Genomic DNA, 27,005 nt, shown 5'->3' with positions numbered 1-27,005 from the left:
TGTGTAGAGAAGTCGGAGGTTGTTAATCGTGGGCATCTCCTGTAGCCATCTTCTCATTATGTCTTCCTGTCAGCGGCCTCAGAGCTGGGCGGGTGCTTCTGGGGGTTTCTAACCAACGCAGACAGCGAGTGCACCATTCAGACTCCAGGTCTTGGAGAAGCCCAGGCGCTGCTGTTACCTGGCAGCAGGATGATCAGGGACAAAAGAAAGCCGCTCACTAGAGAATCCCTCTGTCCTCAGCTCTGGAGACCACTCACTCCTGTGCCTTGGGACAGAGACAGACCAGCAGCCCTTACGGTTAGTTTTCATGAACCCCAGGCTAAGTAACATGGAGAAAAAGTTATTGCTGGTTTTTGTGGTACCCCAGGCTCTGGTGTCTGCTTGTCTGTCTGCTTCTGGCCATTTGTCAGAGAGAGGGTTTGATGTAGATAGATGCCCAGCAGTTAGAAAGGGCTCCGTGTAGACGCAGTGGGAAATCGTGCTTGCCCAGTTGTGTGACTTCATAGGGTAAGACACACAGAGCAGCTATGCTCTGACACCTTTTGCACTATTTGCAAAACCCCAGGGAGGCTGAGGTGAGACTGACAGTTCTCTCTCCTGTTAAGCAGCAGAAACGTCACGGAATGTTCTGGGCCACAGGATTCCAGAGAGCTTTTTCAGAGCCCTAAGAATGGACAGGCAAAAGCACAGAAGGCAGCTCACCGGCTCAGCCAGTCTTTCAGGCTAGGTAAGGCTGGCTCTGAGTCGTCTGTGGACCACAGCCTAGAGGAACCTGAGCCCCACGTCTCCTTCTGCTCACGGTGGCTTCTGTTCCTTCTGGGTGACATATTGCTGTTTGACCACAGAAAACCCGACTGAGCTGAGGCCCAAGAGTATCATGGGAGGCCAGATGAACGAATCCATATTTCTCCTCAGGTATGTAAAACTCAGCTGTGAAAAGATGGAGGCCGTAAGACACAGGCTGCCCTGGGGCAGATGGTTAGGGACAAAGGACAGTATTCCAACCACCTGCCACCCTCACGCCACAGTGGAATGTGGGTTTTGAATGCACTTTAAAATTTATTTTGGGACTGGAGAGATGGATCAGTGGTTAAGAGTGCTTCTTTCTCCTCCAGAGGACCCACGTTCAGTTCTCAGCACTTCCATCTCCCAGCTCTTTGTAACTCTAGCTCCAAGGGATCAGGTGTCCTCGCCTCTGTGGGCTCTGCACCTAAGTGCATGGATACATATGCATATAATTTTAAGCAGCTGCTTACCTTTTTATTTGTAAATATTAAAACCTCTTCTCTCTGAACTTTATCTTTTGATAAAAATGAATTTAAAAATTTGGAAGCCCAGTGCCTTATTTGAAGAAGGTTTTATAGAAAGGACAGGTTGTATTTCTCCTCTTCTTCCTCCCTCCTCTCCCTCCTCCCTTTCCCTCCTCTTTCTTCTCCCTTTTCCTTTCCCTCTTCTCTCTTCTCCTTTCTTTCCTCTCTCTTTTCCTTCCTCCCCTATTTCCTCTCCTTCTTCCTTTCCCTCCTCTCTCTTCTCCTTCCTCCTCCCTTTCCCTCTTCTCTCTTCTCCTTCCTCCTCCCTTTTCCCTCCTCTCTCTTCTCCCTCCTTCCTCCTCTCTCTCTTCCCGTTATCTTCTCTCCATCCATATCAGGTATCACACATACTAAACAAGGGTTCTCCTAGTGAGTGGCGCCTACAGCCTGTGTGTTATGTTTTTCTTGAAATATATTGTACGTGAGGTGCAAGTAATATTTATAACCATTGAAAGAATAAAAATATTAAAAACAGTATATAAAAAAACTAACATTCAATAGATTTAATTTTTTCTGGGCATGTGTATCTCTGTCTTATTGATAGAGCAGCTGCCTAGAATGTACAAAGTCCTGAGTTCAGTCCTCACTGCCATAAAAAAAGCTGTATATTAGAGAAGTTTTATTTAATTTGAAATCATAATATCTTAAAAAAATACATGATCTGTTTTGTGCATAATTGAGTATAAGTTGTATTAAATTATATCTATCTGTCTATATCTGGTACAAAACTATACCAGTTTATGTTACACGCTCATTTAGTGAAGGGCTGGAGGGGATGGGATGGTTGGGACTTGGAGGTAATTTTGTGGACTCTGATGAGGGGGTGGGGCATCTTTTCACAACATGAAAATGGAGACCTGGAGATGCGGGGGAGGCTGGAAGCACCATGCTGGCCACACGGCTGCTCACCTGTCAGAGCAGGTGTAGAGAGAAAAGGGCTTTACAGTTAAGGCTGCATCCTATGTAGCCGGTCCATCTAGTTGAGTGTTGGTGAAGACTGCAAGCTTTTTATACCGTCGGCCAGGAAGAGAATGGCGCTTGTATTTTAAGGCTCCTGGCTAGAAAAGGAAACATCAATCCACGCTTCTGTCACAGCCTTGAGGACGTCAGCGGCTCATCCCCAAGTGGACATGAATGGAGAAAGGGAAGCAGTTGGGAAGAAGGAGATGAGGCAGGAGGGAGACAAGGGGGGATGGATGTGCAAGCTTGTGCAGAGATCATCGCCATCCAAGCCATCGTTAAGTGTGACTAACAGGTGCTGACGCGGCACTAAACACAGCAAATGTTACAAGAGGAAAAGACTGTGTGTCATACAGTTTAGACAGAAGTAACTGGTCACCCAGGAAACTACCTGTGGGCAGTCAGGGGCCAGTGGGGTGCTCAGTGGGTAAAGGTGTTTGGGTTGGGGAGAACCAGATGTGCAGAGCCATCCTCAGGCCTCCACTTGCAGGGGCACACCCTTTAAAAGAAGCAGCTGCAAGCATGACAGTCATTAGACAAGTTTGGCCTCAAGCTTCTTGCACGCTGAGAATGTGTGCAAGAGGCAGGCGTCCTTCCGGCCTCCTGTTCTCCCTGCAGGAGCCGGAGTGGAAGGGATGGCTCTACAGCCTACTGGTGGTAAGCTGCCGTGTGTTTTCCAGTTCACGGCCCACTCCAAGGACTAGCGCCATGGTGGAATTAAATCCCGGAGAGGGTGAGGACCCCAGCTCACCTCAGAAGACCTCTCCTTTATCCAAGGTGAGCAGCCGTCGGGTTTATGACTCATTATAGACACTATGGAGATGATTATCAGTCTACGTGTGACCCCTGCTGTGCAGACAGCATTGACTGGTGTGAACCTTGGTGGACACCGGTTTTCCTACAAGCACAATGCCCTGGTTGTGGTTTTTAGTGGAGATTATACTGAGGTATGACGGACATGAGATGCCACTAACCTATTTAAAGTAGATGCCTCCTGGGCTTTTACTGGATTCACAGGCTGCATGACGTATCCCAGACAATCAGAGAGCTGCTTTCATCACCCTACAAAGAGACCCTGTAACTGCTGTCACACTTGGCCTCTACATGTCCCACCCCTAGTCCATGGGTCTTCCTGTTCTGCTCATTTCATGTAAATGGAGTTACAGAACATATAGTCATTAATTATTGTATTACAGTGTGTGTGTGTGTGTGTGTGTGTGTGTGTGTGTGTGTGTGTGCACCCCACAGACACAATGCAATATGTGTGTGTGTTAATTCTTTAGAAGCAAGGCAGCACACCAGCCAGAACTTTTAAAATCCTAGAATTTAATTTCATGAGTATTCAGGAAGACAGAAGAAGGTGCATGTTTTTTGTGGATGAAGGATGGGACAAGGCTCATCTTAAGAAACAAAACCAAGCCAAACCCTGGGCAGTGCTAAGTCACCTTGGTGTGGGAGGATTGTCGTGTGATCCTGATTGGTCCAGTGGTGAGAACTGTTGGTGTGACGAGTCTGCCATCAGGACTGGTGGTGTGACTCACCATTTGCTTTTTGACATTTCTGATGTGTAAAACGTGCACAGCTCACAAAGTTCATGTGAAGACCCATCGGGCTGATGGTGTCTTCATGCCGCTTGAAGACACAGGCGTCCTGAGCGGCTGGCCTGTTGCTCTCTTTGACAAACGCAAAGGGTAATTCTTGCTCTCGTTCCAGATGACAAGCAGACACCTGAGCCAGGGGGCCCTGGAATCCCAGATGAGAGAGCTGATCTACACAGACTCGGATCTTGTGATCACCCCAATTATAGACAACCCGAAGGTACAGAGGGACCCCACTGCGGTGGTGCTGTGAACTAGAGTAGGGGAGGGGCGATCAGAGCAGTCTCTGCTTCCCTGTCCCTCCTCTCCCTGATGCTTGTCCTGTGCCACATTGCCACACGGGGTAGCCCCTCCGCTATCCCTTCACTGGTTGCTCGGCGACGAGGTCTGCCAACCCCCAGACCCCAGACCTCAGCTCCCAGTCCCACCCTGTCTCCAGCTGTGTTTACAAGGAGCAGGGTTCAGTGACGGGGAAAGACAGGCTGGTCACACAGACCAGGTCTCTCACATGGTGTCCAGACTGATGGGGTTGGAGGGGGGACAGTGTGGCTGGCCCTGGAGTCTCAGCTCCTGGCGTGTTCTTTGCTTCTGTAAGAGCAGTGCTGCTGAAGGTGAGCAGGACTCACTGTGAAGCATTGTCTCTGTCTCCGTTTGCTGTGATTTCCAGACCCACATACTCACCCTCTGCCTCTGCTCCATGTTTTCCTCTTCTCTCTTCTTCTTCCTTCTCCTCCAACTCTTCCTCTTCTTTAAGATTTATTTATTTATTTTGCATATGTGAGTATACCGTCACTGTCTGAGACACACCAGAAGAGGACATCAGATCCCATTACAGATGGTTGTGAGCCACCATGTGGTAACTGGGAATTGAACTCAGGACCTCTGGAAGAGCAGTCAGTGCTCTTAACCGCTGAGCCATCTCTCCAGCCCCGCCCCCCATCGTGTTTTATTCTTCCAGCTTTGTTTATTTGAAAATCTTTTTCACATTCATTTGTGGCAATTGCCCTGCCCACATCTGGGAATGTTGGTTTCCTAGACAGATAGCTTTTGCCTTACATGACCATCTTCCATAAATGACTGAGTCTTTCCATGAGTCAGAGTCTGGCAGAGAGACTGGATTCTGCAAGGCTTCATGGGTAATGCGGTGTTGTCCCAGTGGGCTTTGTAGAGCAGCCTGTGATTCCATTGGCTGGAGTCTCTTCCTTTATTTCCTCACATAAGATTTCTGGGAAACTTTAGCAAGCAGAAATTTTGTTTTTTAAACTATTTTTATCTAAACAATTGTAAGCTATGTTTTAAAAACAAGCTTTAGGTTCAGGGAAAGGTTCGTGGTTAGAGAATGCCCTGCTTGTCATTGCTCTGCCAGGCCTGATGTGGGTCACCATAGGCTCAGGTTGGCAGGCCCAGGACTTGACCCCAGTCTCCAATAATTCCACCCGTTGACCCTCAGATGCCTTTTGTCTGCTCAAGGCCCACACCACACTGGAGCCACCTACTGTAGTCTGTTCCTCTCTGTCATGGCCTGTGACACTTCATTATGGCCAGGTATTTTGTGGAGTGTCTTTAGTTAAGATTTTTGCAGGGATTTCTCATGGTTGGAAATATAAATACAAATAGCATGATTTAGAGCATCAGATTCGAATAAGACTCATTTTGTCATTTTTGTCAAGGATGCTGTCTGTGTGGGCTAAATACAGCAGCCACACAATTCTGCAGACATTGGGCACAGGGGTGAGGGGCCCATGGTCGCCATCAGACCAGCCCATCAGACCAGCCACTGGTTTCTCCATCACAGGGTTTCTCAGATGAAGTGCTAGTGTGGGATAAAGTGTATATGTATAATATATATGTATGTATGTATGTATGTATGTATGTTAGTGTCCCCTGGAACGGCTCTTCCCTTCTCAGAGACAGTCATCAAGGCCTACCTGTCCTTCACTGCCCACGCCACATCAGACCTCGGCCTGCCCTCCACCTGCGCTGACCCTGGCCACGCCAGTCCAACAACTGGCTTCTTTGTTATTTTTAAGAAGTTTCTCTCTGTGAAGTACCTGCTATAATTTTGTCCTGTCTGTTTCTGACTATTAAATACTGACGGTCTTAGTGTTTATCAGATGTTTGCCTTGTTTTCCATCACAAACCACCAGCTGACAGCAGAGTCACGTGTTTAATGACTCCGCCCCACCTTAGCTCAGTGGCTCACCGAGGCAGGACCTGAGCACACGCCACAGCGTGTACCGCACACCCGGCCTGAATCCTTTTGATGACAGTTAGGTGTCCGATCTTTCTTTTCTGGCCTTGTTGATCTGTGTTTGGATACAGGGACAGCTACTGAGTGTAAAAGGCTTCTCACAAGTGTTTTTCCCATCACAGATAATAAAACAACCTGCAATCAAGTTTGATCCAAAAATCTTGCACCTACCAACATATTCTGGTAAGTCACAGGCTCATCAAACATGCTGGCCTTTATACACGGGTGTACATATGAACCTTTATACACGGACATACATATGAAACTTTATACACAGGTGTACATATGAACCTTTATACACGGATGTACATATGAACCTTTATACACGGACATACATATGAACCTTTATACACGGGTGTACATATGAATTTTTATACTCGCACATACATATGAACCTTTATACACGGACGTACATATGAACCTTTATACACGGGTGTACATATGACCCTTTATACATGGGTGTACATATGAACCTTTATACACGGGTGTACATATGACCCTTTATACACGGACATACATATGAACCTTTATACACAGATATACATATGAACCTTTATATACGGATGTACATATGAACCTTTATACACGGATGTACATATGAACCTTTATACACGGACATACATATGAACCTTCTTTACTTGCAAATGGAGCTTTTGTGAGAGGAATAACTACCTATTTTCTTGTCAGTGTTTTTGGGGCCACATCTGGCACATCAGAGTCAACTGCAGATACATCTGTGTTTGCTAACTGTTGATTTTCCTCTGGGCTGATGTCCTTTTGTGGGTGGGGAATCTTTTGGGGTGCTGGGCCCATTTCTCACTGACTGGATGGAGATCTCTGTCCTTCCCTGGTAAAGCCAGTGAGATGTCTTTTTCGTATGTTGCTGGTGTGAGTGCCAACAGTCTGAAGATTTGGGATTGTGTTAGGAGGACCAGGACTGTAGAGAGCAAACTTGGGTGGCTCATCCCAGTGGGATGGTGTCTGCTGATTGTTATCCGACAGCCCATGAAAGTCTTTCCTGGAGTGAACCTCAGGAATTTTGATGTACTTTGGGTTGATCTTTTTAGTGGGCCAATTCTCCGCTGTGGCTAGGTCACTCTGTGATTAGGACCAAATTCACGATGACAAAACAGTTAAGAAGACACCAGCTTAAAAGTGTGCAGGTCAAGCTCACACACGGGTACAAAGAGCAAAGCCTCAGGGAAGGATGTCTGAGGGATCGAAGGAAGACAGAGTCGTGGTCGAAATCAGTCAGTCCTTCCTCTGAGAGTTAGAGGATATTTGTGGTTTTTATAAACAAGTCTGTAGGTAGAGACAAACTATAATCTGTGTTTGTGTTTGGTTTGTGTGGGAAGCAGGAGACTGGAGTTCCAGGTTTTGTCGGCCACCATGCTGACCTGGATGTATTTAGCAGTCATTTTACCAGACACAAGTGTGAACACACATTTGCCAGAGGATGGCCCCCAATATATCCTTAGACATACTGTCCACCTCTTCTGAGGGAGGGTCCCTTGGTTCATTGGCTGGCTGGCCAGGGAGCCTCAGGAGGCCACCTGGTGTCACTCCCGAGTGGCAGGATTGCAAGTACAGCTTTTTTCTGTGGACTCTGGGCATCAAACACACGTCCTCATGCTTGCAAGGCAAGCTGTCTCCCCAGCTCTCTGATTTGAAGAGATTATTATTATGGTCATCCTGACTATTATTATTTTAGCTGTGGCTGAGTCTCCCTGGATAGGGAGAGCAGTTCTTCAGAGAAGGGTGGGATGTTTGTCCTTGTCTCGGCCCTGAGCTCTGCTCAGCCTTTTCCACCTCATAGTGCGCCCTCTGCTCCCTTCTCTCCACAGCTGAGAAGCTGCTGGTCCTCAAGGACCAAGACTGGACCGACTTCCTGCAGCAGGTGTGTTCTCAGATCGACTCCAGCGAGAAGAGCACGGGGGCCCTGCGGGCCAAGCTGAACCTCCTGTGCTATCTGTGTGTGGTGGCCACTCACAAGGAGGTGGCCACCCGGCTGATTCACTCCCCGCTGGTAGGTACCGCTGGTGGAGCCTCCCAGGGACCCACTTACCTGCTGTGCTGAGCCGCTGAGCCGCTGCATTTCAAAGTCACGAGAGCAAGGGCTTGGGGCCAAGCGAGGTTCAGCTTAGTGGCGGAGTGCTTCCTTAGTCTGGACGCGGCACAGGACAGGCAATAAAAACAGTAGACCAGGGAATAACCATTTTGGGTTTTTGTAGTGGAACGGGGAGCCCAGGCCTTACCCAGGCTAAGCAAGTGCTCTACTACTGAACCACAGCCCTGACCCGAGTTTTTACTTTGAGCCACTGCTTGAGTTCCCCAAGCCTTGAACATGCTCCGTAGCTTAGTCAGATCTTGAACGTATGACCCTGCTGCCTCAACTTCTCAAATTGCTGGGCTTATAGGCCTGAGCCACCAGCCCCAGTTGCTTACAATTGTAATTTGACTTCATTACAAAGAAAAAAGTGATTTTTTTTAAAATGCAAATTTCTTCACAAAGACTCTGGAAAATCATCCTCAGTTCCTTCCTTGAGCCGGTTGTGTGCATAGTGATTTCGAACTGGGGACATTTTGGTTAAGTGTGACCGGGAGCCGCTGTACCTGTCTGTAACCAGGAGTGGACCTCTGTGCTGGTGTGAACTCCTCAGGAGGCCTGAGCTCCGGTTTCTGGTCACCTGGATAAGTGCCAAGGTTTCTGATGTATTAAAGGACATAAAACCTTACAGCTCCCACCTTCTGTTCCTGAGAGAGTTCTTCCTTGGTGGGTCTCACTGGTGGCTGCCGGGCTGGGAGAGTTCCTCAGGCCAGCCTCTGGAAGTTGCAACAGTGGATGTACCATTGATCCCCTGAAGTCAGCCCAAAGATGTTCCATTCCCTTTGCTCCTGGGTCACCATGAAGGTTGCATGTGGGTGTCTGTTGGGGGTGAGGAGTCAGCTATTAGTATTTAGTAGGAAAAACAGAACATCTTGTTCTTAAATTTTTAAAAAGATTTATTTATTATATACGAGTACACTGTAGCTGTCTTCAGACACACCAGCAGAGGGCATCAGATCTCATTACAGATGGTTGTGAGCCACCATGTGGTTGCTGGGATTTGAACTCAGGACCTCTGGGAGAGCAGTCAGAGCTCTAATCACTGAGCCATCTCTCCAGCTCTGAAGGTTTGTTTTATACTCTAGATCAGCGCTGCCTCAGCCTTGGCCAGAAGCTTCTATGCGCTGTGCTCAGCTAATGCTGAAATTGAACCTGGGCCCTCTGCAAAAGCAGCACGGCTCCAGAGCCTGGGCCTCACTTCTTACTTCGTTTGTGTTGCTGGCACACTGGCTGAGGGACATGTCTGTCAGTGTCACCTTCCTGGCAGGATTCTCACCCCTGCTGTGTGAAGTTCCCTATTAATTTATGCATGCTTTGGATGCCATTCTGAATAAAACTTACATCTCCATGTTTCTCTTTTTAAAATTCTAGTTCCAGTTGCTAATCCAGCATCTTCGAATAGCTCCTAACTGGGATATGTAAGTGATATTCATATCTTAAAGCACATTGTTTGTGATTTTATAGTTCTTGTCAGACACCTCATCGTGAGCATAGTCCCTAAGTCATCCAAAGTGAACCTGAGGTAACCATGAGCCGTGAAAGTAGCCACCGCCTGTTGTCCCAACATGGAAGACTGTCGCTTTCCTGACTGTTTTCCATCCTGTTGTGCCCGCCTCTGTCACTCTGTCTTCCTCCTGCGGCAGGGGCTTCCGTGTGGTATTACAGTGTATGCATGGCAGCTGCAGGCTCTGGGCTCTTCTTGCTGGTGGGGCTTGATCACATGGTGAAACTGTTTTCTATGAGGAATCTATGTGGGACACAGCACTGTAAGGTTGGGACTCCAGCTCCCCCGAAGATCACATTCACTGAGCCTCAGTGTTCTCATCCGTAGAGTGGGGCTGTGCCCTCACCTACTCAGGAGATCCTTGGCCGACTGTGGGGCCGGAAGACAGTTTGGTGTACCATGGAGAGCTGGGATGATCTGTCACGGTCACTTTGGAGACTTATGATGAAATGTGTGGCTTCTGAGGCTGGCAGAGGTGTGATAGCAGTTTCTCCTCCATGCTGATGAGATAGGAGGGCACCTGTGGAGTTTCTGAAAGGCTTTGGAGGGAAGTTTATCTCAGTGCTATTCTCTCTGCAAACAGAACTGAGCGGTTGGTTGGATGTCATTTCCTGGTCTGCAGCGCCCCCTGCTGACTTGAAAGTGCTTCTATTTTTTTTTTTTAATGTTCAGTTTTCACAAGCATAGGTTCCTATCCAAGTTTATGACTTACAATAAAATGTACTGGCCTTTAAAATGTGCATTATTTAATTTCCCTTCATACTCCTTTTTCAGTCTTTTAGAACTGATCATTGGGAGCTTTTACCCAAGTAATACTCAATGCATTTACACCAAATTGCATGTCTAAAGAACAAATGAAATCCACGATATTTTGATAACTCAGTGTATTTATAAAGTGAAAATCTCAACCAAAATACTTTTCACTGGAAGACAAGGGATCCACTCAAAATACACATTATCTCTGGTAGACTTCAGTGTTTGGCAGTTCATAAGAAGAGTATTTGCCCTTATTCCCCAAAGCCAATCAGCTCCGAAGCTAGCTGTTAAGTCATTTTTAACGGAGAGTTATCGTGTTGAACTCAGTTGTCCATGCTTCATCCTGTCCAGCCAGGCTCTGAGCACTTGGCAAGTTTCTGACTCATGGTGGGAAGTTTGGTCAGAAGTGTCTGGAACACCCGTCGTGGGCGTGCCTGCAGCAGCTGCGAAGGCTGTCCACACACAGTGGTTGCATCTGTCTGGTGGTCTACGCCCTTCTCTAGTCACCACGCTGGTCTTCATGGAAGAGTTCTGACACTGGGGCCACTCTGGCCTTTGCAGTGGAAGCAGAGCAGCTGCCCATGAGGACAGCACTGCACCCCAGGCCACGCCCACGTTCCGGCACGCCCTCTTCACTGGGGCGTGTGCCAGGCCTTAGCCAGCCATGCAATGGTTAGCTCCACGATTGACCACAGCCCTCAGGTGGCTTCGGTTTATTCTTTTCTGGCACTGTTTAAAATCACCTTGACTATTTAAATGGAATTAAATTTGCAAAAAAAGAAAAAAAAAAGGTCTTTTTTATTGGTTAAAATTTTTTTTTGAGGAAGTGTCTTACAGTATAGCCCAGGCTGGCTTGGACCTCCTGGCTTTGTGCCATCCCGAGTGTCGGAGCTAGAGGTGTGTGCCCGCCCGCCCACCAAGTGAGTGGACTGTAGCCCCCCCTCCTGTTCTCTCTCAAATGCTGCTCTCAGGTCTGACGTTTCCCATCTCAGTCTTCCAAGTTTGTTCTACACACAGGAAGCTGAACTTAGTGAGGCATTATCCTATGTGTCTTTCTCCCCAAACACAACTCGAGGCTACTTCCCCCACTCCCGCCCCTGCCTACCGCAGCACTGGGGTGCAGGTGCACACATCACCATGTCTGGCCTTTGCGTGGGTGCTGGGCTTTCATCTCTCCAGGCCCGTGGCTCGTTTGGACTCCCCTCTGAAGCTGGCATCTCTCTCGGTCGTAGTTACTCTTCTGTGGCTGTGCTAAGACACCAGGATGAAGGCAACTCACAGGAAAGAGAGTTTATTTGGGGCTCACATCAGCACAGGGTTAGAACCTGATGAATCATGGCAGGGAACAGGATATCAAGCTGGCTAGTGTGAGGCAAGCCCGGCTGGGAGCTCACGTCTTCACCTGCAGGCGGGAGCGGAGAAGCTGCCTGCGCTCCTGACCTGAGTCTGGCTGTCCCCTCATGTGAATCTCATAAAGATTTTTCCCCCCAAAAAACCAAGAACTATGAGAGTTTAGATCTGAGGTCCTCACCATGTTAGTTTTAAATGAGAAAAAAGGTTTAAAAAGTTTTTTATTATTTCAAAATTTCATAGAAGTGTAATGCACTTTGGTCACACCCTCTTCATTGTTCTTTTCCCCCACTCTCACCCCCTCCCCCTTCATTGTCCTCCCCCCACTCTCATCCCCTCCCCCTTCATTGTCCTCCCCCCACTCTCACCCCTCCCCTTCATTGTCCTCCCCCCACTCTCACCCCCTCCCCCTTCATTGTTCTCCCTCCACTCTCATCCCCCTCCCCCTTCATTGTCCTCTCCTCACTCTCACCCCCTCCCCCTTCATTGTCCTCCCCCCACTCTCACCCTCTCCCCCTTCATTGTCCTCCCCCCACTCTCATCCCCCTCCCCCTTCATTGTCCTCTCCTCACTCTCACCCCCTCCCCCTTCATTGTCCTCCCCCACTCCCACCCCCTCCCCCTTCATTGTCCTCTCCCCACTCTTCCCCCTCCCCCTTCATTGTCCTCTCCCACTCTCACCCCCTCCCCCTTCATTGTTCTCCCTCCACTCTCATCCCCCTCCCCCTTCATTGTCCTCTCCCACTCTCACCCCCTCCCCCTTCATTGTTCTCCCTCCACTCTCATCCCCCTCCCCCTTCATTGTCCTCTCTCACTCTCACCCCCTCCCCCTTCATTGTCCTCCCCCCACTCTCACCCTCTCCCCCTTCATTGTCCTCCCCCCACTCTCATCCCCCTCCCCCTTCATTGTCCTCTCCTCACTCTCACCCCCTCCCCCTTCATTGTCCTCCCCCACTCTCACCCCCTCCCCCTTCATTGTCCTCCCCCACTCTCAGCCCCTCCCCCTTCATTGTCCTCTCCCCACTCTTCCCTCACTCCTCCCAAACCCTCATTTTTCATCCCTCTTTTCTGTCTTTTTTCCCAATGAAAGTTTTGTTAACATGACTTTTCTACATTACTTTTTCCAAATCACTCTGAAGCATTTTTTCATTGCTTAGTAGTTTTCAACGTCCAACGAGGAGCCATCTGTGCTCCATTGCAGCGAGTCAGGCGCCCCCTTCTGCCCTCCGTGAGCATTGCATGTGCCCCCGTGCAGGCAAAACAGAATAAAATAAAACGAAGGAGAAAAATTAAGCAAATTAGAAAAGCTTTTATAAGACTTGTAATTGTAAGTGTTTCTATTCTCCAGGTTTTAAAAACATCACAAACCATATAAACTTTGACACTGTGATTCATGCTCTGTATGCACGTGAGCGGGGGTTCCCTGAGGGTGGGCCTGCACTGTCATAGTTCATGTATGTGAGTGTGCATGCTACAGTGCTCATGAGGAGGTCAGAGAACAACCTCCAGGAGCCAGTTCTCTCCTTCCATCAGACTTGGTGGCAAGCTCCTCTACCCACTGAGCCCTCTTGCCAGCCCCCACTTCACCATCTTACAGCTGAGTTAGGTCATCACATATAGTGGCTGGGTGTGCTGACTGACGCCTGTGTTTCTCTCTCTTTAGACGCTCCAAGGTTGCTCGGGTGGTCGGTATGCTGGCCTTGCACACAACAGAACTCCAGGAAAACGTGCCTGTTATCGAGGTGACTTCTTTCATACTGATATGTTATGTAAGGCAGGAAAGGTTGCTTTTGGTTGTGTAGCTTTGTAGCTTTGCACACTCGACTCCCATTGGCCTTTGCTGTGAGACACGGACCTCGGGACCCTGCTCAGGCTCTAACCCAGTTCAGCTCTGTGTGGAGTTTGGCCTCTTGTTGGAGGCAGCAGAGGCCCCAGACTGCTTAAAGCACAGCCCATATACTTAAACCAGTCCTTTCTGCATTTTTACTCTCAATTTAGTATTTCCCCCTTGTCCCAGGACAGCAGCTCCCTGAGGTGAGCCCTGTGCTCGCCGGCCCTCTGTGTACTGAAGACGTTTTCTGGAATCAGTGTCCTCCTCCCCTGCCTTATTTTGGTGCTGGGAGCCCACTGAGGGCCCACGCGTGCTGGGCATGTGCTGGTGTTAGGGTTATGCTGGGTGTAGCCGCATATGTCTCTCATCCCGGCAGAGGCAGACCTGGTCTACACAGCAGCTCCAGGCCAGCCAAGGCCTGGTCTACACAGCAAGGCCCTGACTCACAGAACTGAAAGCAGAAAGAAGAAAGGGAGTCATGTGACTACCTAGCAATGCTCAGCCTGTGCAGTGAATGTCACCACATCAGGGCAGGCTCAGAGTGGCTGATGTCAGCCCAGGATGGTGGCAGCAGCAGCAATAGGGTGGGTGAACTGCAAATTGTGGAGATGGAGAAGCAAAAGTAAACTTTTTTTTTTTTGAGGGCGTCATGGCTCAGCTGTCCAGGGGAGATGTCATTAGGGTGGGTCTTCAGGGAGGTTCTGATATATCATAGTTGGTTCCAGATCCAGTTAGGTAGACAATCTAGGCTAGCCTTTACTTGCCTACCAGACATACCCACTAGGCTAGCCTTCACTTGCCTACCAGACATACCCACTAGGCTAGCCTTCACTTGCCTACCAGACATACCCACTAGGCTAGCCTTCACTTACCTACCAGACATACCCACTAGGCTAGCCTTCACTTACCTACCAGACATACCCACTAGGCTAGCCTTCACTCACCTACCAGACATACCCACTAGGCTAGCCTTCACTCACCTACCCAGACATACCCATACCTAGCCTTGTTGCCCGGTTATGCTTGGATGGCTGTTGACAGACTGGCCAATCATTACGATGAGATTTGAAAGTGGAAAGCTGGCAGTGTGAGTTCTGTTTAACACCCAAACTGCTGCATCCTCGCAGACCTGCAAATGAAAGCCAGAGCGACGTGTAGTCAGCATGTTGGAACTCCACACAGTCATGAAGGCTGGTGTAGACACTGGGGAGCAGTGGTCTTCACAGGGGCTGGTGGGAACGCATCGGAGCATTTCTCCCAGGGCTGGAGACACCTTTCCCTGCGATCACATAGTCCGTCTGCTATGCCCCGGCCCCGACTCCCACGTGACATGTGTGGGCAAGTGTGCACATGGCCTGCGGAGGCACGAGCTTCTGCAGTGTTACCTGTGCGAACCCCACCTTTCACAGAGTGGACGGGGTGCAGTGTTACCTGTGCCAACCCCACCTTTCACAGAGTGGATGGGGTGCTGTGTTACCTGTGCGAACCCCACCTTTCACAGAGTGGACGGGGTGCAGTGTTACCTGTGCGAGCCCCACCTTTCACAGAGTGGACGGGGTGCGGCGTGCCCACTCCCCAAGGCGCCAGCAGCTCCTGGGCTGGAGTGAAGCTCCGGGCCGATGCTCGCCATGCACATGAGTGGGCGAACCACAGAACGGCCCTGAGGCTGTGACTGCTTTTGCCCACAGGCCCAGCTCCTCTAGAGAACTTGTTTCAGGGTTCCATCTGGAGCTCAGCTGCTCACACACCATCCTGAAGCCCGGTCCTTTATGTCTTTGACAGGCAGAGCACATGGCTTCAGGAGGGAGGAGGGGAAGGGGATACCCACCTTGCCAGCCCTGGCCATCGGTGAGGTGACAGGTGCTGTGGCCAGGGCCTTCCTCACATCTCAGTCCCCTTTGAGATGTCACAGGAATCTGAAGACATGATTGGGGGAAGAAGCTAGGAAGCTTCCTCTTTCCCCCATGAAGTCTCGTACTAGAGACTCTCTTGTGTCGTTGGCTATCAGAAGTTCCCCACTGAAGGAATTCCGGGTGTGTGCAGGGGACATATTGAGCCACCTGGGGCCTGTCTATCATCACCCCTGGTGACAGGCTTGCCTCACTCCTGCTCCATTACCGTTGGCTGGCCCTCTCAGCCCTCAGGCCACACCCCCTGGCCCACACCTTGGCTAGGCTCAGGCCACACCCCCTGGCTCTGCCGCCTTCAGCTTTGCAGCTCTGTAGCTCTGCTTTTCTGTGTTTTTTAGGATGAGATCCAGGGACCTGGGAAACACTATTTTTCTCACCTCCTGTTTTACATCTTTCCATCATGACTATTTTTGTGTGTGGTGTATATGTTTGTCCATGTACATGTTAGGTGCACATGTGTGTGTAAGGGCCAGAGGTTGATGTCATGATTCTTCCACTGTTCCTCCCCACCTTGCCTTCACAGACAGAGTCTCTTCCTGACCATCTGGACCGGTTGGCCAGTGGCTTGGGGATTCATACCTGTGGTGGTTTGAATAGGTTTGGCTCCCATATATTCATGCGTTTGAATGCTTGGCCATAGGGAGTGGCACTATTAGAAGGCGTGGCCTTATTGGAGGAAGTGCGTCACTATGTAGGCGGGCTTTGAGGTCTCCTGTGCTCAGGCTCCACCCAGTGTGGAAGACAGTCTCCTCCTGGCTGCCTTAGGATCAAGATGTAGACCTCTCCACGGCTCCAGCCCCATGTCTGCCTGGTCACTGCCCTACTTCCTGCCGTGATGATAGTGGAACATCAGAAACCGTAAGCCAGTCCAGTGAAATGTTTTTCTTCGTAAGAGTCGCCTTGGTCATGGTGTCTCTTCACAGCAATGGAACCCTCACTGAGACAGTTCCCAAGCCTGTCTTTGTACCTCCAGTACTAGGTCACAGACGTGTGTGACCGTGTTTAACTTCTGTGGATGCTGTGGACCTGAACTCGGGTCTACACACTTGTGTAGCAGATCATTTTCTCACCGAGCCATCTCCCCACCCCCATGTTTTACGACTTTAATAGAATATCCTACTTGTCAATAGTTTAAAATACTGTGTGCAGTCTAAAGGTGTTATGCAGTAGGGCCACCATGACTCTCCTGGTCATGTGACACAGCTGTCCCCACCCTGGGAGACTTCAGGTGCCAGCTATCAGCCAGTCGCCAAACTCAGGGTTCTCGACCTGCCACGCGTCCTGCAGATCAGCCATTTCTAGGGAGAGGCAAACTTTGCTGTCTGATTAGAGTCCTGAACGTGACAGTAAGCAAGAGTGTGTATGTAGCTGTTGGGTAGAGACTGTTTTGAAGTAAGCACACATAGAGTGAACTCAGTGTTGTTGAATAATGGGGAATTTATACCTTAAGTTGAAAAAGCTCTAGATATACTTTATTTATATCGTGTGTGTGTGTGTGTGTGTGTGTGTGCTTTGTAAAAAAAAAATAAATAGAAATAAAAAGACAGGGTCTTTCTATGTAGCCTTGGCTCACCTGGAGCCCAGGCTGGCCTGGAACTGACAGAGACCTGCCTGTCCTCCTTCCAGGTGCAGGGATTAAAGACGTGTGCTATCATTCCAGGCTCTGTAGACATTTTACATCTTATTTCTTTTATGTAGTTTAAAATACTTTCGTCATAAGCGCTTGGCTATGTCAATTTCAGTAGCCACTAGGGGGCAGTCAAACACCAAAGAAAAATGTGTAAAGTTGACCATCTGTCTTCACCCTGGAGGCATCCGGCTCTGGGGGCTTAGCAGGCACAGCAGTGGGTTTGATCGCGTCTAGAGGTTTCTCCTTAGCATCATCTGGCAGTTGTCTTGGCCATAGTTCCCCTGTGAGGGTTACCCCTGGCAGCCTTTCTAGAAGAGGGTGGGCTCCGCTGCGTGTGTGATTTGTACGGATGCTGCTGGCGGCCCCCGCTCCATCACGGTGGGAGCCTGGAATCCGGGAGAGGGACTAGATTTCCCTCCGTCCTCCTCAGCTCTCTGTGCTAGTGAGAGAGTGGCAGGAAAGGCAGAAGGTTCTGTGTCTGTCTTGGGCACAGCCAAGAAGAGTCCTGGCCACAGGGTCCTGTCTTGGAATGAAGAAACCGGTGTTGCTGTGAGCATGGCTTCCTGCTGGCGCGGCCACTGCAGGTGTGAGGCTCCTTGTGTGGTCAGGAAGGGACCCGGGGGCTGGGCCTGTAGTGTGGACACGGCACATTGGATATATTGTCCTTGGGGACTCCAATATCTTTATATACGCACACGCACACATGCATGTGTGTAACTGTGTGGGTTCACAGGTTGGAGGTCAGAGGAAAACTTGCTGGGGTTAGTTCTGTCTAACACTGGGTCCCGGGGACCGACTGCAGCTCCTCAGACTTGTGGGTTGCTGAGCCATCTTGCCAGTCCTCTGACTGGAGTCCAACTAACTGAAATTAAATGGAAAAACGAATACTTTGGGAAGCTGTGGAAAACCTCAGTTATTCATGCAAAGTGACCTGCTCTCAGTGAAGTGCACGGAGCAAGTGTTCCTGGCAAGAGATGCCGCACACAGGTTCTGGGATGCAGGCTCGGGGGGACACTACCTTTCCCTTGCTGTGGGTCTCAGAGGCTGGTAAGGGAGAAGCCAGAAAAAGCAGACGTTCCCGAAGGGGACCATCTCAGTCTGAGCCTCCCTCCCACGGTGAGGTGGAAATGTGACTATTCATCCGAGGAGACAACACGGGGCTGACCTGCCAGGGCAGGGCACCGAGGGCCGCTGGGGGCGGCGTGAGGGCGGATTGCCATTACTCCTTGGTGCATGGTGGGAGTGGTGGGGTGGGAACCCAGGATGAGGAGCACAGTGGAGGTGGCCATCTGGTTGACAGAAGTGGCCTAGGCTCTACTGAGCCCATACTTTCATCTCACAGAGGCTGCCCCAGGTTCCTGATGGTCACGTGTGCCCTCTGGTGGCCATTCAGGGGAAGCACCAGAGTCTGTGCAAGGCGCTCTCTCTGCAGCGCTCCCTCCACACTGCTTCCATCTGCCGTCTATTTAAATGTCTTCTAAAGCAGGTTTGCTGTAAGCCTCTGACCCACTGGCCCGCCTCTGTCTCATAGATGTGTTAATCCAAAGTCATGGGCCTCAGGGTTTCCTCTGCCCATGGTCCTCCTGAGCCCCCTTGTGGGAGGTTTGCAGAGATGCAGCCTTCTGATCTCCTGTGACCCGTCCTGTTCCTCTGTGGGGCCGCGGAGAGAAGAGGCAGCAATGGCGGCAGATACCATGAGAGTGTCAGTCACGCACACTGGCCGCGAGGCACTCTGCCTGGCTCGGTCTTACGAATACAATATTTTTGAAAAACAGTATTTGTAATTGGTGCATGAATCAGCCCAGTCCCTGCACACTCGAGGCAGGTGGCATGCTTGTGGGCTGTGTCCTGGGCTCTCCCACCGTTCCAGCCTCACCGAGGTTACTGCCGCACCCTGCCCCATGTTGTGTGACGGTATATATACCGTAACATATTACATACAATAATGTAATAGCGCACGGCTGTGTCCCATTGTATCCCAGCGTCAGCCATGCGGAGGGCTGCTGATTGCCACGTGAGCAGGATGTGGGAGGATGATTGACAAGGCCCAGGCTGGGTCCTGGCGTTGGAGCTCTCCACAGGCCATATGTAACGTCTCTGGTCAGTAGTTGGTTCTAGTAGCATGGGGTATGCATCTTGGCACCCAACTGGCAGAGCAGCCGGTACTGCAGCTGTGGCCACCGCAGAGTCCTTTCAAGCCTGGCAGGCTCTCCAGTGGTCAGCTGGAGGATGGAGGGTGTCTCCAAAACCCAAGGGCTAGCCGTCCTCACCATGGTAGGCCTACAAGCTGCAGTAGCTTCTCTTACTTTACATCACACAGATGTGTTTGTGTGTTCGCTTCTCTGTTTGTATGTAGTGCCTGTTTAGGCCAGAAGAGGACATCAGATCCCATGGGACTGGAGTTAAAGGTAGCCCCGAGCCACCTGATGTGGGTCTGAGAACCATAGCTGGGTCCTCTGCAAGAGCCCCAAGTGTTTGTAACCACCGACCCAGCTCCCCAGCCGCCTCCCTTTATTCGGCAGGAAGATTCTTGCGTGCTCCATGCTGCGGGTCTCGAGGTGACTGCCGATGCCACACACCATGAGCCTTTTCAAGGTCTGTCTTTCACTGCCTGCCATGTGACACAGAGTCCGGCTCACCAGGTGTAGCTTACAGTGTCACCAACACAATGGGATGGGTTGGTGTCCTGTGTGTGACCAGATGATCCAGGGTCCTTCTGGGTGGGCATGGCAGGAGCCCTGACCGGGAGGCTACTGTTCACTATCAGTACCTCCCAGTTCACCTCTGGCCTGGAAAGGCTGGGTCCCTCAGAGCCCTTCAGGCTGGTGTCCCCCAGGCCCACTTCTGCAGGGTGCACCAGGGGCAACCCAGCATTGCCAGCTGTCTCAACTTCTGGGCCAGTGTTCCTCAACTTTGGTGACTCATTAGAGTTCTGGGTACTCAGAACAATTCTGTCAAGGGTGTTTCCAGACCAGTTAGGACAGACAGACCTTCCCTAAAAGTAGATGGAGTCACCTGCAGATTTGAAAGCTTATGATCCTACCAAATGAGCCCCCACACAGTGCCCCAGGAGACCAGAGTCACCAGACCACTGGCTGCAGTTCACATTGTCGTGCCTTAGGATAGGATGTGGTTTTGTGAATTTTCGGTGACTCCCACGTGGGCTGAGGGAGGCTCTGGAGATCCGAGCCTCTGACCCCAGGAACCGGCCAGCCTCGCTGGCCTTTGTCCCCGGCTCTGTCCCTGTCATGGAGGGAGAGGTTCTGAGAGTAGGTGTGCATTTGCTGTTGACTCCTGTTTGGTTAGATTCTCTGGGGCAGGGGTGGGGTGGGGCGATGACAGACAGCAGACAGACAGACAGACATTTCCTTCACTACTTCTTTCAACACCAAAGAGACCTTGTTTCTTGGTGGCCTCTCTCACACGCTGGCCCATTTCTTATTCATACAGCCTTGGGGTCTCATCTTGATGTGGATGGTCCGTTTGATAGCAAACTAAGGACAAGCCCTGGGGTTTGTCTCTAGTTCTCTTTCAAAAGTCATTTCAAAGTCACTAAGATTCACCACCATTCTACTGAGTCAAAGCTTCCTGTGCGCACCAAGCTTACTGGTTTCTATCTTCTCTCTCTCTGTCTGTCCCATTTTTTTTTCTTCCTTCTTTGCCAGCTCTGTCACGAGGCTATCAGATTTATCTAACATAAAATAACCCCAGTAAGAGAAGGTTTAAATGATTTTGCCTGCCATTCCCTGGAAGTGGACAAAGGGATTTTGACCCAGCCTGTCTCTTCATTTACATGGTATGGTTCAGCGCCACAGGCGTTTAAAAGGCGTTTTCATTATTGATTTTGCTGTGCGCTCTCAGATGTGGATTCAGGAAGACCCTGAGATGGACCGCTGGGGGTTTGGGGTTTACTAGGAGTTATTAACGCTGTGGGCAGATGGACAGACAGCAGTGTGCTGGCGCTCTGAGGACAGTTCAGGCCCCAGCACCACAGACGTGGCAGTGTCTTGGAGGAGAGGAGTTGGGACTCACATGACAGAAGAGGACAGGGACATTTGACAATACAAGCCTGTTGCTGTGGTCACACATTTCCAGGCAGAAGGAAGGAAAGGGGGCTAGAGGCAGGATGTGCGGCCACCATTGTCCCCTTAGTGTCTGCTCACCTCCCCAGGTGACAGATCCTGGCTCCTGGAAGGCCTTTAGCTGACAGGCAGCGTCACAGTAGCTTGTGCTGTCTGTGAGGGGAAGGGCTGCAGCCAGGGCAGCAGCTGGGCTCTGACCCGCTTTCTTTCCTGCATGTGTGTGAGCCCATGTGGCATGATCAGGACCAGTGGTAGGCGTGAGAGCAGCTAACCCGTCCCACCTTTCTACTCCACTTTGTGATTGTACCTCAGCCAACAGGAGCATGCTTTCCCCTTTGTTCCTGTCCGTGCATGCCCTTTGCTTCTTTTGAAAAAGAACTGGTTGTTTTATATGTACGGGTGTTTTGCTGTGTGCGTGGACACCATGTGCATGCAGTGCATGAGGAGGACAGAAGAGGGCGCCAGATCTCCCTGGAGCTGCTCTCACCCACAGTTGTAAGGGGCCATGTGGGTGCAGGGAATTGAATTCCTGTCCTTTGAAAGATCACCTGGTACTTTTAACCACTGAGTCACCTCTCCAGTCCCTTTTCTTCCCTGTTTAATATCGATATTTATCTAAAATTTAAAGATAAATGGAAAACCAGTAACTTGATATTGCAGAGATGATGTTAAATCCATGTTAACTTTTTGTAGGTCCGAGGTTGCCAGAGTAACGTATCAGCTGTGTATCTGTTTACAGGATGCTGACTGTAGTTCCTCAGGCTTATGGCTTTAAAAGCTCACAGCATTAAAATGGTCTCAGTCTCCTCAGGCTTATGGCTTTAAAAGCTCACAGCATTAAAATGGTCTCAGTCTCTGGTGTCGCCAACCACCACAAACACGAGAGGATTGTGAGAGAGATTCTGTAAGTTCCAGCAGCAAGCTTTGGGGCCAGAAAGCCTAACCCGATATTTGAATGTAGGATACCTTGGATTTTATGAAAAGTCTTTTGAGGTTGTTGACTTTCATGCAGAAGCTCTACAAACACTGGATATACTCCATCTGGCATCCCCGAGTGGTAGCACCTTGGGATGTAGACCTAGTGACCATTAAGGAAAGCAGACTCAGTGCCTCAAGGGTCCCCAGACCCTTACGGCCATGTCTGCCTTTGTCCCCATCTCTTCGCTTTGTCCTTTTGAGGCATGTGGCACACAGCCTTTGGTTTCTTTCCTGCAGCGTAGTATCCTTGTGCTCTGTCTTCCCGCTTTGTGCTTTGAGGCAGTTTCCGTGAGCCTTGTGCACAGTGTGTCTAACTGTTAGCCCTTTGGGGACATCTGGGTCCTGTCCAGTTTTAAGAATTGCAAATAAAACAGCTAGAATCAGGCTTGTTTCTTTTTGTACAAATAACTCTTTGTAAATCCTTCTCAAGGGTAAATGTTCAGGACCACGTTGTGCGATTTCTTCTCAGCTGTTTAATTTTTGCAGTGCTGGGGGTTGCACCTGTCACCGTTGGAGGCCAGCCCTTGGCTTTTGAGGTGGAGCTTTATATGCAGCACAGACTGGCCTTGAACTCATGAAACCCAATGTGTGTGCTGCAGTACCCTCTGTTTTAAAGGAGCGGAGCTGGTTTACCGCACGGCTGCCCCATTCACACCTCACTGTCAGCGTGAACGGCATGGCTTCTCACCATCCAGGGCTTCCCATGCTCCCTCTGGGTTTTAGTTTCCATAGGCAGGGCAGGACCTCGTGTGGGGGTTAATTCGCATTTCCCTGATTTCTGTGGTGCTGAGTTTGCCGACTGTCCGTCCTCTCCGGTGCGGCGTCTCCGAGCCTTCGGTGTTAGATCAGCCTTTCCTAGCCCTGGATGCTGAAGCTTCACACCATGGTCGGTCTGGATGGTCCTGTCTCACAGGCTGACTCTGTGACACTGGGTCACCATGTGTGTTTGCCACACTGGTTAGGCGTACTCTTGTGGATGCCTTTCTGTCCTCCCATGAACATCTGTTCTCCCACAGTGAGCTCTCCTTCTGTCTGTTGAAGTCACGGAGTGCCAATCCCAGCTTCTGTTAACGCCCACGCTAGTCTGCATCTCAGTAGGTGCACACCAAAGGGAGACCTTGGTGCGATTTGTCTTCTGTGTCTAAGAAGTGGGCCTTGAACTTAAGGACTGTGGCCGTAGATCTGCCTTTATATTTATTTGTGTGTTTGTTTTTTGAGACAGGGTTTCTCTGTAGAAACTCACTCTGTAGACCAGGCTGGCCTCAAACTCACAGAGATCTCCCTGCCTCTGCCTCCCAAGTGCTGGGAGTAAAGGTGCATGCCACCACGTCAGGTTTGTCATTCTTTCTTGTGAATTTTCTGGGGTTTTGCGTTGCATTGTTTATAGTTTTAATATTGGGGATTCATGTTTTGGATTGGTGTGTGTATATGTGTGATAGGTACATATGTGTATATATGTGAACATTTATGTGTATACATGTCTGCATATAATGTATGTATATGCATATATATAAACATGTATGTGTATCCATGTCTGTGCATATATATGGCATATTTATGTATGTCTACGTCTATATGTATGTATATAAACAGTATGTATATATATATATCTGTGTGTATGTATGTATTTGATGAATGGGCTTCTTTACTATTATGTAGAAGTTTCTCTTGGTCTTGAGCAGAGTTTGTTTTGTTCTGAATTTTTTTCTGTCAGTACAACAACCATTGCTTCCTGCTCATCCCTGATGCTACAAAGTTTCTCATCTTTCACAGCCAACCTACCAGTTTCACCAAACTTTTATGTGAGTTTCTTGTAGACAGTTTATAGTTGGGTCATGCTTTATTTTAATTCTACTTTTCCAGTCTCTGACTTTTAGTTGCTGTATTTATGCCATTTACACTTAAATTATTAAAATATTTAATCCTATATATGACAGTTGGCTTTTGTTTTCTGTTTGTCTTATTTATTTATTTATTTATTTATTTATTGGCTTCCTTTTACTACCTTGGCATTTGCCAAACATGCAACTTCATTTTGATTCTTTTTTTCCTGTAGTGTTACTGAATTCTTCTCTTGCATAGATTTTGTCTTTAGCAGTTGCTCTTGTTTTTATATCATCATAGTGTCATTTTACTCATTCAAGTGAGATATAGAAAATTTCTCCCTTGAAAACGTTGTCTTTTATGTAATTATCTAAAATATGTTCTCTGAATATATTAGAGTCAAGTTGTCATTTTTAAATTTTTTTGCCTTAGCATTAAACATAATTCATAAGGTATAATGGAAGGAAAGCCTGTTCACCTGTTTTGCCTCCTTTCTCTTGCTTTTCTCCCTACACTGCAAATTGCCTTATTTCACCCTTTGCGTTCTCTTTAGAATTATGTACTCTCACCATTTTAAAATGTACTTTGTTAGGGACCAACCTGCTAGCTTTGGAGATGACAAACTTGTAAGCACTGCCAGTTTCAGAGGACTGAATGTGCTACTTCATGACACTTGGTGATGATGAAGGACTTCCTGCTGGGGCGAGCACCACAGCCATGTGATTCCTTTAACAAGCACTTCAGATGCGGAGTACACATCATGGCACACTATTAATGTGATAGCAGGAAAGAATGGACCATCAGTGCGTACAGTGACACAGGCAAATCTCAACCGTGAGAACACAAGAGGCCAGAAAAAGACACAGGATGTGGCCATGTGTACACACACTTTAGAAACTATGAACCACAGACTAGTGGCAAAGAGAAGATCATGTCTGGGACTACCAAAAGACCATCAAAGAAACGCTGGGAACTGAGGATCTCTCAGATGTACACACATCCCAACTGTATCTCTTGCAGACATCATGAGGGCCAGTGGCATGGCCCAGTGGGTAAAGGAGCTTGCCACCAAGCCTGATGAACTTGAGCTCTATCCCGGAACCCACAGTGGAGGGAGAGAACCAGTTCCTGAAAGCTGCCATCTTCTTCACAAGCTGTCGCATGTGCATGCCTGCACGAGTCCTCACACTAATGACACAGAGAAACAGACACAGTTTATTGCTTACCAGTTGTCGTTTGGGGTGTCCTGTCAGCCAGTGTTCCCACAACACAGATGAACGCTTCAAGGCACGCTGAAGTGATGTCACTTTTTCTCTCCCGTTGCAGGCAATCACGCTCTTAACTGAATTAATCCGGGAGAACTTCAGGAGTGGCAAGCTGAAGCAATGCCTCCTGCCCACCCTCGGGCAGCTTCTCTACCTCGTAGCTACCCAGGTGAGGCTGTCTGAAGGGCTCTGACATTCCCTACTGACCCCTGATAACCTCCCACAATTCCCACCTTCCTTCTCCCTTTTGAAGATTTAGGGCCTTAGGATCCTGTCCTCTCCAGAGCAGAGAGCTTCAGCAGTCCTTTCCCGGCTCTGGGTTCCCTGCCCTCCCTGTGTGGTGCATGCTCCTTTGGCTTAAGCGCTTCTCCCTCCCAGTGTGTTTGTTCCTTTGTTTTATCCACGGTTCAGCCATGTTTTAAAATGAAGGGACTAAAGTCCTCAAAGCTCTCTATGGGTTGTTGGCGATTTGAGTCCTTCAAGCAGGAGAAGACATTGGTCTCCCACTGTGAGAATTCTTGGTTTAAAGGAGACACTTGTGCAGATATAAACATGACTGGGATCTTTCCATAGCATATGGTGAAGGGCGGTTGATGCCAGCCATGAGTGTTAGCTATTCACAGTGTTCTAAAGACTATTAATAAGTGGATGTTGATAGATTATGGGTCATATCTTACTCTTGTGACCTTTAGATACTGTGACTGGTTTCAAAAGTCAACATTCTTTCTCTGCATTTTTAAAGCTTTGTCTTTTCAATTTCCCTCCATCTCTACTAGCCCACCTTGTCCTGCTGCACCCCTGCACCTCTGCACTGCATCCCTGCCCTGCACCTGTGCACTGCATCCCCTCCCTGCACCTGTGCATTGCATCTCCCTCCCTGCACCTGTGCACTGCATCCCCTCCCTGCACCTGTGCACTGCATCCCCTCCCTGCACCTGTGCACTGCATCTCCCTCCCTGACCTGTGCACTGCATCCCCTCCCTGCACCTGTGCACTGCATCTCCCTCCCTGTACATGTGCACTGCATCCCCTCCCTGACCTGTGCACTGCATCTCCCTCCCTGACCTGTGTACTGCATCTCCTCCCTGCACCTGTGCACTGCATCTCCCTCCCTGCACCTGTGCACTGCATCCCCTCCCTGCACCTGTGCACTGCATCCCCTCACTGCACCCCCTCCCTGATCTGTGCACTGTATCCCCTCCCTGCACCTGTGTACTGCATCCCCTCCCTGCACCTGTGCACTGCATCTCCTTCCCTGCACCTGTGCACTGCACCCCTCCCTGAACCTGTGCACTGCATCCTCTCCCTGAACCTGTACACTGCATCCCCTCCCTGCACCTGTGCACTGCACCTGTGCACTGCACCCCTCCCTGCACCTGTGCACTGCATCCCCTCCCTGACCTGTGCACTGCATCCTCTCCCTGACCTGTGCACTGCATCCCCTCCCTGCACCTGTGCACTGCACCTCTCCCTACACCTGTGCACTGTACCCCCTCCCTGCACCTCTGCACTGTACCCCCTCCCTGCACCTGTGTACTGCATCCCACACCTGTGCACTGCATCTCCCTCCCTGACCTTGCACTGCACCCCTCCCTGCACCTGTGCACTGCATCCCATACCTGTGCACTGCACACTCCCTACACCGACACA

At 49.6% G+C, this 27,005-nt stretch overlaps 1 protein-coding gene across 1 annotated transcript in view; it reads left to right on the top strand.

Moving 5' to 3' along the window:
- Positions 1–27,005, top strand: part of ULK4 (unc-51 like kinase 4) — a gene marked incomplete at both ends in the record, with an annotated part of 259,342 nt that overhangs the window by 10,929 nt on the left and 221,408 nt on the right. Inside the window, 9 exons of the mRNA XM_080934211.1 lie at positions 609–727; positions 846–915; positions 2,951–3,047; positions 3,984–4,088; positions 6,242–6,302; positions 7,964–8,145; positions 9,598–9,644; positions 13,499–13,577; positions 25,417–25,524. Coding sequence (XP_080790337.1) covers positions 609–727; positions 846–915; positions 2,951–3,047; positions 3,984–4,088; positions 6,242–6,302; positions 7,964–8,145; positions 9,598–9,644; positions 13,499–13,577; positions 25,417–25,524 — 868 coding nt within the window. The remainder of the gene's footprint in view (positions 1–608; positions 728–845; positions 916–2,950; positions 3,048–3,983; positions 4,089–6,241; positions 6,303–7,963; positions 8,146–9,597; positions 9,645–13,498; positions 13,578–25,416; positions 25,525–27,005) is intronic.

Source organism: Micromys minutus, assembly GCF_963924665.1.
Source record: "Micromys minutus genome assembly, chromosome: 21".
NCBI classification, from domain to species: domain Eukaryota; kingdom Metazoa; phylum Chordata; class Mammalia; order Rodentia; family Muridae; genus Micromys; species Micromys minutus.
Note: the sequence above shows the minus strand (reverse complement) of the source record. Positions and strands in the feature narration are given on the sequence as shown.